The following is a 10222-nucleotide window of genomic DNA, read 5'->3' as shown; positions in this document are numbered from 1 at the left end:
GTGAAAAGGTGCTCAACTTCATCAGAGATGTACAAATTAAAACCACAATGACATACCACTACATACATAGCAGAAAGGCTAAAATTTAAAATTACAACACCAAGTACTGGCAAAGATGAGAAGCAAGCGAAACTCCCTACACTGCTGGCAGGAGTGCGAAACAGTAGAATCACTCCAGGAAGTTGTGTGATGATTTCTCACTAAGTCAAACACATGAGGTAGGACTACTCTTATCCTCATTTTACAAACAGTAAAACTGAGGCATAAAAGGCTGAAAAGAACTTGTCCACAGCTCTGATCAGAATCAGGACTTAAAGAGATAATGCTTGTGAAAGCGTTTTATAGATTTCATATTTAGAAGGTGGTTGTCGTTGCTATTATTATTATTATTTTCCATACCACAGACTGACCAGGCTGCACAAGGGCAGCAGGAACTTGCACCTCCAGCAGGACGCAGCGGGTGGTGGGGTAGGCCTGGAAGGAGAGCACGACTTGGGCCTGGAGAGAGGCTGTGAGAACAGGGCAGGGGTCATTCAGGCCCAGGGGCCTCAGGAAAGACCCTGGCAAGGGACGGTTGGGCCAGCCGGGTTCTCCTCACCATTCCTGGGCTCCTCAAGCTCTTGGTCAGCTGCTCCTCCGAGCGTTTCCTCATCTTCGGGCTCTTCCCAGTGCCCTAGAAGAACCCGAGAACAAGGCTCAGGTGAGGCTGGGCTGGCTCCGGGCATGGCTTCCTTCCAGGGCTGGGAAGCAGGGCAGGCTCGGGGAGACCACACTGGTTGGGGGTCCTTCAGCAAGTGTCCTCCAGACTACACTGAGCACTGCCCGCCAGATTCCCCAGTCCTCATGCCCACCCTGGGCACTCTGACATGTGCACACGCACAGCCGCAGGATGCCTCACTCACCATGCACGGCCAAGTGGACAGCCACACGAACACAGATGCCACAGTCGGTCTCCTGGTGGCACCTCAGCACCAGCTCTGTCTGCAGGTGTGTAGGCACCAGCACAGGGCCGGGGACAGGCACGATGCTTCCAGGCAGGCAAAGCGTGTCACCATCTGTGTGTGAAGAGGGAGGTGGGAGCTGAAGCTGTTCAGAACTCACAGTTTGGTGGCACTTACACCTCCAGAGGGCCAAGGAGCTTGGCTCTTCCTGGGCTGAGGGTGGGTGGGGAGGCACGGGACTGGGATAGCTCTCCTCCCTTCAGCCAACCTGGGAAGTTCTTTTCTCTATACTCACCCCAGAGGTGGCAGGAAAGGCCCTGGGAAGGAGAGGAAGGAAAGTCAGAGTTTATGCCCCCAATTTAAGCACCTCTGTCTGCCTGAGACCTTTACCCAATTCTTTCTGGGGCTCCCTATTCCAAGCCCCTCCCAGACGAAGGCAGATCCGGCTCTTTCCCCCCTCCCCACTCTTCCCTTCTCCCATCAGTTCCAGACAGACCAGCCTGGGCAGTTCTGTTGGTGGCAGCAGTGACAGGAGCCAGGCTAGGGCTTTGCTGGGCCAAAGACTGAACTCTGAGTCTTCCCCAATCCTGCCAGGGCCCCAGACTCACCGGAGAGCAGTAGGCAGTGTCTTGAGGCTCCACAAGCCTCTCCAGAGAGAAGACCACGGGGCTTCGGCCCAGGGCCAAGGACAGCAAGAACCAGGGCACAGGCATCTTCCAGGTGCCAGGCAGCACTGAGGCCTGAGGCCCCGTCCTGCCCCCCCGAGGGGGGGCAGGCTCCCCGCCCCTGACCCCACTCAGCCCCGTGTCTGTGGGTGACAGGGGTGAGAGGCCCTTCCCAGCCTCTGGGGTCCCAGCGCTGGGTAGCTTGTGCACTCCCTCTCCCGGTGTCCTGACTCTTGTCCTAGTTCCAGCCCAAGTGCTTTCGCTTTGGCTCCCAGCAGGCAGCCGGCTGTTCCCGCCCCTGCTGTGTCCCTCCCACCAACACCAGGCCTGGAAGCCAGCAGCCTTGGACTAGGGTGGTGGCCTAGCCTCCTCCTTCTTTGGCTCTCTTCCTCCTCCTCTGCTGACACCTGGCTGGGAGGGGCCCCCGAAAAAGGCATCATGGCTGAGTAAGGAAGCTTTTACTCACCCCGGGAATCCCTGAGGAGAAGGGCTCCGACTTAGTGTGCTCAGGGCCTGGGCAATCCAGTGCCCAGTGGCATTCCCGCTTCCCACGGCCCTGGGATCCTGGGGCCCACTGAATCCCCCCTTACTGAGTAACCCAGGTCCCCTCACACACTTCTCTGGGCCTCAATGACCCTTTGTGGGACAGGAGCTCTAAAGCCAGGGCCGAAGGGCACCAGAAAGTAGACTATCCACCACTGCCTGACTTAGGCTAAAGTGTGGTATGGGGAGAAGAATCCCAGGACCCAGAGCCAGGCAGGAGTCCCGTTTGTGCTGCTGCCATGGGCCGGTTGTGTGATGGTGGACACAGCACCTATCTAAGCTTGTGTTTTCCTCTCTTCTCCTGGAAGAATCACGGTGAGGACCAAGGAGATTGCCCACTCCTCCTTTGCCTTTGGGAGGCACTGCTGGTGGGTGTGGACAAGGAGGATCTGGGCCCAACAACCCCCAGGCAGCGTCCTGCTGACCCCAGCCACACCAGAGAAGCACATTGCGTTTCGTAGTTTATCTACCATGTTTGCCTTTATTCATCTTTCTGGACCTTAGTCTCCTGGCCACCCAGAGCCAAAGTCTCTTTTCCTGGGTCCAGTCTTCCCTCCCTCCACTCTGTGCAGGGCCCTGGTATGGGAAAGGGAGCTTTCTGGCCCCCGAGGGGTTTTGCCCAATCCCCACCCAACGCACCTTCTTTCAGAGCTGACATGGGGTCAGCTCCTGCCCCCTCTACCCCTGCCCCCATCTCTCCAGCCTGGACTGGAGCATTCCAGTCTTGCAGTTTTGGAGAGAGGAAGTGGGAAGATCGCCCTCCCTCATCAGAACAGGGGTTTGAGGAATTCTCAGCGAAGAGTGACTCCGTAGGGATTCCTAGAGGCTGGGTAAGTACCGGGAGGAAGGCGGACACGCGTCGGGGAGGGGCTGGGACTCCCGGGCTGGGCGGCCGGAATAATGCTTTCCGGCCCTTAGTCTCAGGAGGCATCCGGAGGACTCCAGGGCGGCAGGCTCATTCCGGGGTTCCAGCCAGTGCCCCTACGCGCTGCAGCCGCAGACGTCCGGGACTGCGGTGCAGCTTGCTCAGCCTTGGTCGGCAAGTTTGGCGGCCTCGCGTTCGAGCCGGCGGCACAGCTCCAGTCGGCCCCGCACGCACTGCCGCGCCCCGAGGCGGCCCCAGCTGGTGGCTCTGGCGGAAGGCCGCGCGTCCAGGGCCCGCAGCAGGCGCGGCAGGTCGCGCAGCAGGCGGTAGCGCGGCAGGGCGCGCAGCGGCGGGGGGATGTCGCCTTTGGCGCAGAGGCGGCTGAAATAAGCCAGGAGCAGCAGCGGGCGCGGGGCGGCGCGGAGCAGGGCGCGCAGGGGCGCGGCGCGGGGGTCGGGGCGGCGGGCCGGGCCGGGGCCGGCTCCGCTCCACAGCAGCAGCACCGTGCCCCGCTCCCGCGCCACGCGCGCCCGCGCCGCCCAGAGCCACGGCAGCGGGCCCAGGCGCGCCACACGCCTCCCTTCCCACAGGTCCACGATCACGTCGCGTCCGCCGCCCAGCGCGGCCCGCAGCAGTTCGGCCAGCGCCCCCACCAGGCGCCGCTGCGCCTCTGAGTCCGCAGCGTGCAGGAGCAGCACCGGCCGCGCTCGGCCCGGGCCTGGGCGGGAGCAACAGATGAACCGGGTGCGGGTCTAAGCGACAGCCCAGCCCTCTCCTCCCCCGCCTCCAGGCCACCCCGTAGGGTGCCTCCCCTCCCCCCTTTTTTGCCCTGGGAGTTGGTACCCAAAGCAGCCCTAGCCCATAGGGTGGCTGTGGGCTAATTCCGGAGCAAGGACCAGGGCACCGGGCTAGGTAAGTACAGTGCAGGCTGGATTTCCGCCCCGCTAGCCTCTTGCCCCTTGGTTCGGTGACAACGGGCACGGAGGGGCCTGAGGCTCACCACTTGGGTAGTAGTGGCAGGAGGCCTGGGCAGGGGAGGGTGAGGGGGCGACTAGCCTAAGAGCTGCACAGATCTGAATCCCCAGGTTACCCCCAGGTGAGCTTACCTGACAGTGGGCGGCGGAGGATGAGAACCAGAACAACAGCCAATAGGGTGGTGAGGGCCAGCAGTGCCAGGATCAAGAGCCCCAGGTGTCTGTGAGAGACTGAGTCAAGCAGGGTGAGGCCAAGCCCAGCTCCTCAGTGCCCAACCTCCCTCTGACCTCCCCTTCCCCCACCAAGAACTCACCATCAGGACACAAGCGGCGCTTCCAGGCAAACTGGACATCTGACCTCCACACCTGAGGGCACAGAGCCCCCCACCCCTGTGAGCCAGGGCATCCCCTTCTTGCAGGAGGGGTTAAATAGGGCAAGCAGGGGAGAGGGGAGAAGGGGATGAGTTCCCACTGGCTAGGGAATTCCTCCAGTGCAGGGTTTGTGTCTGGTCCAGCTCTCGCCCTGGCACAGAACATGTCAAGGGTGGCAAACTCAAGTGTGACAAGTGCCAAACTCAAAAAGTAAACTCATAAAGTTGGCCAGGGCTGCTGTGAGGCTCTGAAGCGCAGGCCTTGACTGAAACACTCAGACACCACTGAGCCCCAGGCCACTGCCACCATGCCAGAATGCAGAAACACAGCACCGGGTTTTCTGATTTTTCAAGAGAAGCCAGAAATTCAGCTTTATGTATATATGTAAATGTCTAATTCCAATTTCAAACATTGTGCTGGCCAAACCAAACATTTTTGCAGATGGGATTTTTCACATGGGCCACCAATGGAGTAGATGCCAGGGATCTGTGTGCAGAATGAGGGTAGGATTCCTTACCAGGACACAGCCCCCTGGCCTCAGGAAGGGAATGATGAGGTCTAGTATCACGGGGCTTGAGCCCTGGGTCTGCAGGAACAAAAAGCAGGATGACTCTCCCCATGGCGCCAGATCTGGCTCTGTCCAGCCTCTGAGTCTTTGCCCATGCTGTTCCTCCCCAACCTGCCTCCTCCCTAGGCCTCCGGGCAAGTGCCACCTCTGGCGGGAAGACTTCCCCAGCAACTCTAGCCCCCACTGATCTTTCCCAGATCTCGACTCTTGCTGCAGTCAGGCACTTGTCAGCAAACATATTCTGTGTGCCTGCTGTGTGCCAAGCCCTGAGGAAAGAAGACAGAGACAGACCTTGTCTCTGTCCTCCAGCGGCTCACAAACCAGGGAGGCTAATTATCTGCTGCCTCCCTTCACTCTCCTACACAACTGAAGAGGTACCTTGTCCATCGGAAAGAATGTAAGTGGTAGAGTCAGGAGACCTAGGTTCAGGCTTTTAACTGTTGTTTCTGTAGCCCCTGGCTGTGTGGTCTTTGCATAGAGATACCTCTCCTCCCTGAGCCTCAGTTTCTTCCTTTGTTTATGGGGGCGGGTAATAATCTTTATTTTACTGGTTATTGAGAGCATCAAATGGCAATGTGCATATGAACATTCTTTATAATAAACTGCAGTGTATATTCATTTATTAGTAGTAGCTATCATTAGACTGTGAACTCCTCAAGGGCAGAGACTGGGGTATATACTTTTCTTGTATCTCCCAGGGCCTAATACAGGGTAGGTACAGAGTAGACACTCAATAAATGCATGCTGAATTGGGCAGAACTGATTGCGAGCTGTCTGCAGGCAGGATGTGGGTCTACCCTGTGTTCTGGGTGCCCGATAGGGAGTTCACCACAGTCCCCATCCTTCAGGAACACTTTCCACTCCCTACCACCAAACCTACACCTGCACCTGCTTCAGAACCCATTCTCTGACCAGCTTGTGATATCGTGGCTCTCAACTTATGGTTGCACTCAATGAAGGTGGTCTTTACTCAGCTCACAGAAATAAATGAGTCAGTGGATTTGATCTCAGTCTTAGGTTATCCCAAGACTTTGTCTCAAATCTTAAGCATGACTTGGTCTTAAATCTTAAGTGTTGGCTTACCTGTCTGCTTGGGAGCCCTCATAGAATGCGAAACAAATAAATCAGCTGCAAGTGAGCATATAAGAAAGAACTGGAAAGAGCTAGTCATGCTTAGTCAGCTTGGTGCTGTGGTATTGTGGATGTTTTTGATTGTGGTTTTTCTATCAGATACACAGAAGAGAGTCTGCTAGGCAAACTGTTCCTAGTCCACGTAATAGAGTTAAATCTGTCAGTAGTTTACACTATTGTGCAAAGAGCACTTCAGCTTCCCGGGGCTCTGCCTCCTGAGACAGAGAACTTCTGCACAGGTGCTTACGGAGGCAGGACGGTAGTGGTGAGAGGACAGCTGAGTTCAATGAAAGGCATTAATATAAAATGTGGCAGCAGTTCGGGTAGGCTAGGGAACAGCTGGATGTGGGAGGGCCACTCCCTTGCCTCTGTTATCCCTGTAAATTCAGAAACTGAGAGGATTAGAAGCTACCCCCTTGAGGACCCCACTAGCTGACAGAGGAGCTTCTAGTTAATAGAAGTCAGGGATTTGTTTGCCTCCACCTGCCCAGGGTCTGTCTCAATGAGGTGACAAGGAAATTGGGGGTTGTGCTCTGAGCAATAGGACATAGTAGGGGCGAAGCCCTGCCCAGACCATACCTGGCTGACACTGTACACAGGGGGCACCAAGGTGTCCTGCCCCAAGTCTGGGTGGCTCCAGGCAGCACTGAAGGTGGCGTGCATCCTCGAGGAGAAGTGGAGGATCAGCTGCTGGGCCTGGGTATCCATGCTCACTTTCCAGGATGTGAGAGACCCTGTATGTGTGGGGCGATAGGAGCTGGGCTGCCGCTGACAGGAAGCTCAGGGCTGGGCTAGAGTTTGGCTTGGTCACAGTTGGGTAAGTGTGAAATGGGAGCAGGGGGTCCCAGCCGAGGTCACTTCTTGGCTCACCAGTCTGGTGGGGGCACTCAACATGGCTGCTATTTCCAAACGAGAACTGCAAAATATAGGAGTGGCAAGTCAGCATGCTTCAGGCAACACCCACTACCCTCACCATCCCCTCCTCTCACCCATTGTTGTACCTTGAAGCAGAGCTGCGGGTGCAAGTCCACTTTCTCCAAAACATACCACTTAGGGAGAGAGGAAAGTCAGGGAGGAAAATTCCTGGGCCCTAGCCCTGCCCACCCCGGCCCAGGGAGGGCCTGTCCTCACCCCCTCTGACTCTTGAGCCGTGGCATTGGGGAGGTCTTCGCAGAGGGTGTGCCAATCCTGTTTCTGGCAAAGGGAGGCCTCCAGCTTCAGTGGGCAGCGGAGTGTCAGGGCCATGACCATCTGATTGTGCTGGCTGTAGTCAGTAAAGTGCACTGACTTCCAGAAGTCGGAGCCATCTGGGCAGGTATCAGGGTGAGTGAGGCCTCAGCCCTGCCTCAGTGCCACCTTGCTGCCCACACCCCCACGGCAGCAGGAGGTGCCATTTGTGAAAGTACACGGCATGGTTCCTGGCCTGAATAGGTAATAAATGAGCATCCCTTCTCCATTCTCCTTTTATTACCTTTCTATCCAGCTGTCTCGTCTCCTTCCTGGGCCTCCATTCTGGCCAGCTGCTTGCTGCTCCCCCAAATTAGAAATCTGCTTAGGCTCCTCTCACAACTAGGAATGACTTCTCCCATCTCTCCTTTCTAAATCCTGTGCATTTTCTGAGCCCAGCTCAGGCGCCACCTCCTCTAAGAGACCCTCCCTGCTCTCTACAGCCTTGACGGGCTTCTCCCTTCCCTCCCTTCCTGCCCTCCGGCCTAGCCCTCAATTATACCCCTGCCCTGTCAGTACTGCAGGCTGCTTTGTGCTATTCACTCATCGTGTCTGAGTGCCCTGTCTCTCTTTGAGGACAGTCATGTGCATACAACACGTTAGACATCACTGACCACTCTCACATGTAATATTTAATTGAAGCCTCACAGACAGCTTGAAAGGCAGGACAGGTATCATTATTTTACAGGGGAGGGAAGTGAGACTCTGAGAATAATCAGCAGAACCTAGATGTGAATCTAGGTCTTCTGGCCCATCTTCTTAGGACACTACCCTGGATCTCATGTTTGTGAACCTCTCACAGTGCTACAATACTAGGGACTCTGGTTTATTGGCAAGCTGATTGGTAGACAAGGCAGCCCTTTACCCCCACCGACTCCAGGGAAAGTGCATGCCTTCTGGGGCTTTCCTCCAACACAAGTGTGAAGTGTGTGTGTGTGTCTGTGTGCGTGTATGAGAGAGAGAGAGAGAGAGAGAGAGAGAGAGAGAGAAGGTATGTGTGCACAAGAGAGCACATGAGCATTTACAGGCTTCAGGCCAGCTCTGGAAGGGACATTTTTTATGCCTCATGGTGTCTTCTTGCAGGCAGGAAACCTAGGGGACAGGGGAGCAGGCAGTGTGTGTGTGACTGTGTGTTTGTGTGTGTGTGAGAGAGAAAGAGACAGAGAGAAGGTATGTGTGCACAAAAGAGCATATGAGCACTTACAGGCTTCAGGCCGGCTCTGGAAGGGACATTTTTTACGCCTCACGGTGTCTTCTTGGAGGTAGGAAGCCTGGGGGACAGGGGAGCAGGCAGAGAGGGTCAGAGGACTGGCTTTTCCTATCTCACTCAGACCTGAAACTCATTCTGGCTTTACCTTCCCATGATGTGAGCTGCCTGAGCTGGCAGGGCACTGATGAGGGGAGCGGTGTGGGGTGTGGGCAAGGGTGGGGAGGGTCTCCAGCGTGCAGGACAGAGATCAGCAAGTGAGGGGCGGACTCCTCCTCTCTCTGGACAGAACTAGCCCCAGAAGGAGGGAAACTGTGAGGTCCACATTCCTCAACTTTGGTCTTCCCTGGCCTCCGCTCTCAGCCATTCCCACAATGCCCAGTTCCGAGTTGGCTCCTCACTCTGGACTGTCCAAATGCCCAACTCTTGTCCACCCTGGCGGTTGCCCTCGCTCCAGGTCTCTGCCTGCACCCTCCCTTTGGTCTCCAACGGAACAGGGTCCCCTGCCTTTTCTGTCTAGTTCAAAGAACAGGTGCTTCAGACTTATAAAGAAAGGGGGAAGGAAAAAAAAAAGGAGGAAGATGGCTACAGAGGCCCAGAGGGGACAAGACTTTTGGGGGCATTTGGAATGTTGCAGTGGCCATGCCCATGCCCCTGCCTTGACTCCTCAGAACACACAGTGATGGTGGCTGTCTATTCTGGCTGTGTGGGCTGAGGCCAGGTCTAGGCCAAGGAAAGCTGGGTTTGGATGGGGCTGAGGTTGGAATCACCCTAAGAAGGTCCTGTGTTCAGGGGGACCCTCTACCTCTGACCCAGCCCATCTGGCACCAGGCTTCCTAAGCATCTCAGTAACACCCAGACCCTTTAAAACCTGACTTACTGGAGATATGCCTGACCAACTGTGCTACCTGGGGGGCCTAGGAGCAGAGCCATGGACAACCCACACCTTTTCCTCTGCTCACCTCTATGCACAGACAGGGCAGAAGGAATTCATAAGGCAGTTCTGCAGCGTGGCCCCCAGACACGACTTTCTGTTGACGGCAGTGAAGGGAGAAAAGAGATGCCTGAGAAAGAGTGTAGGCACCACGGACAAGGGCAGGAGGGAGCTGGGACCTTGGCCAACACAATCTCATTTTCCTTTCATGGGAGACTTACTTCTTCCACCAAGAAATTTCCTCCTACAGAGTCTCTGCTCTGTAGTCTGACCGTTTGCTCTAGGTGCTCTAGGTGGAGTTGGGGGAAGGAGACAGGGAAAGGAATATACACTTACTGAGCTACTACTATATGCCAAGCAGGGTACTAGGTGCTAAAAGCATTAACTCAATCAATTTAATGCTAGCATCACAGCGATCTTGTGAGGTAACATCACAATTATATAAATGAAGGGAGCTGAGGGCCTCAGGGGTACAGCATCAGTCCCTGCAAGTGGTACCAACTGTATACAGCTGCATCCATAACAACTGCAGGTGGAGATGGGAGGTTAGGGCCTGAGCTGGGAGAATGGGGGACATCTCATTCTTTGAGGGATAGGAACAAAGGGAGGGAGGTAGAAGGGTACTAAGACAGATATGACTATTTTGTTATATTCTCAGGACAAACAACCTCTTAGGGGAACTGAAAAGGCTTTTTTTTTTGAGACAGAGTCTCGCTTTGTTGCCCTGGCTAGAGTGAGTGCCATGGCGTTAGCCTAGCTCACAGCAACCTCAAACTCCTGGGCTCAAGCGATCCT

General features: G+C 55.8%; 2 protein-coding genes across 12 annotated transcripts in view; both read right to left on the bottom strand.

Annotated features, from left to right (window-relative positions):
* Positions 1 to 1890, bottom strand: part of IL17RC (interleukin 17 receptor C) — a 12977-nt gene extending 11087 nt beyond the window's left edge. For 4 of the 11 annotated variants that reach the window (XM_012646892.1, XM_012646906.1, XM_012646915.1 and 1 more), the window contains exons 1-5: positions 1550 to 1849; positions 1237 to 1258; positions 903 to 1055; positions 599 to 673; positions 400 to 509 (exon numbers count right to left, since the gene is read on the bottom strand). In XM_012646892.1, coding sequence (XP_012502346.1) covers positions 400 to 509; positions 599 to 673; positions 903 to 1055; positions 1237 to 1258; positions 1550 to 1654 — 465 coding nt within the window. In that variant the 5' untranslated portion in view covers positions 1655 to 1849. Of the gene's footprint in view, positions 1 to 399; positions 510 to 598; positions 674 to 902; positions 1056 to 1236; positions 1259 to 1549 lie in introns of those variants that run through there. The other 7 variants (XM_012646899.1, XM_012646934.1, XM_012646885.1 and 4 more) reach the window with 4 other exon arrangements.
* Positions 1891 to 3175: 1285 nt separating this feature from the next.
* The window catches only part of IL17RE (interleukin 17 receptor E), a 10688-nt gene continuing 3641 nt past the window's right edge, over positions 3176 to 10222 (bottom strand). Inside the window, exons 8-17 of the mRNA XM_012646542.1 lie at positions 9456 to 9524; positions 8491 to 8557; positions 7191 to 7366; positions 7061 to 7108; positions 6930 to 6975; positions 6639 to 6793; positions 4878 to 4946; positions 4303 to 4354; positions 4121 to 4219; positions 3176 to 3732 (exon numbers count right to left, since the gene is read on the bottom strand). Coding sequence (XP_012501996.1) covers positions 3176 to 3732; positions 4121 to 4219; positions 4303 to 4354; positions 4878 to 4946; positions 6639 to 6793; positions 6930 to 6975; positions 7061 to 7108; positions 7191 to 7366; positions 8491 to 8557; positions 9456 to 9524 — 1338 coding nt within the window. The remainder of the gene's footprint in view (positions 3733 to 4120; positions 4220 to 4302; positions 4355 to 4877; positions 4947 to 6638; positions 6794 to 6929; positions 6976 to 7060; positions 7109 to 7190; positions 7367 to 8490; positions 8558 to 9455; positions 9525 to 10222) is intronic.

The sequence above is a fragment of the Propithecus coquereli genome, unplaced genomic scaffold (assembly GCF_000956105.1).
Source record: "Propithecus coquereli isolate 6110/MARCELLA unplaced genomic scaffold, Pcoq_1.0 Scaffold107, whole genome shotgun sequence".
Classification (NCBI taxonomy): domain Eukaryota; kingdom Metazoa; phylum Chordata; class Mammalia; order Primates; family Indriidae; genus Propithecus; species Propithecus coquereli.
The sequence above is the reverse complement of the archived record's forward strand: the minus strand, read 5'-3'. Positions and strand labels throughout refer to the sequence as shown.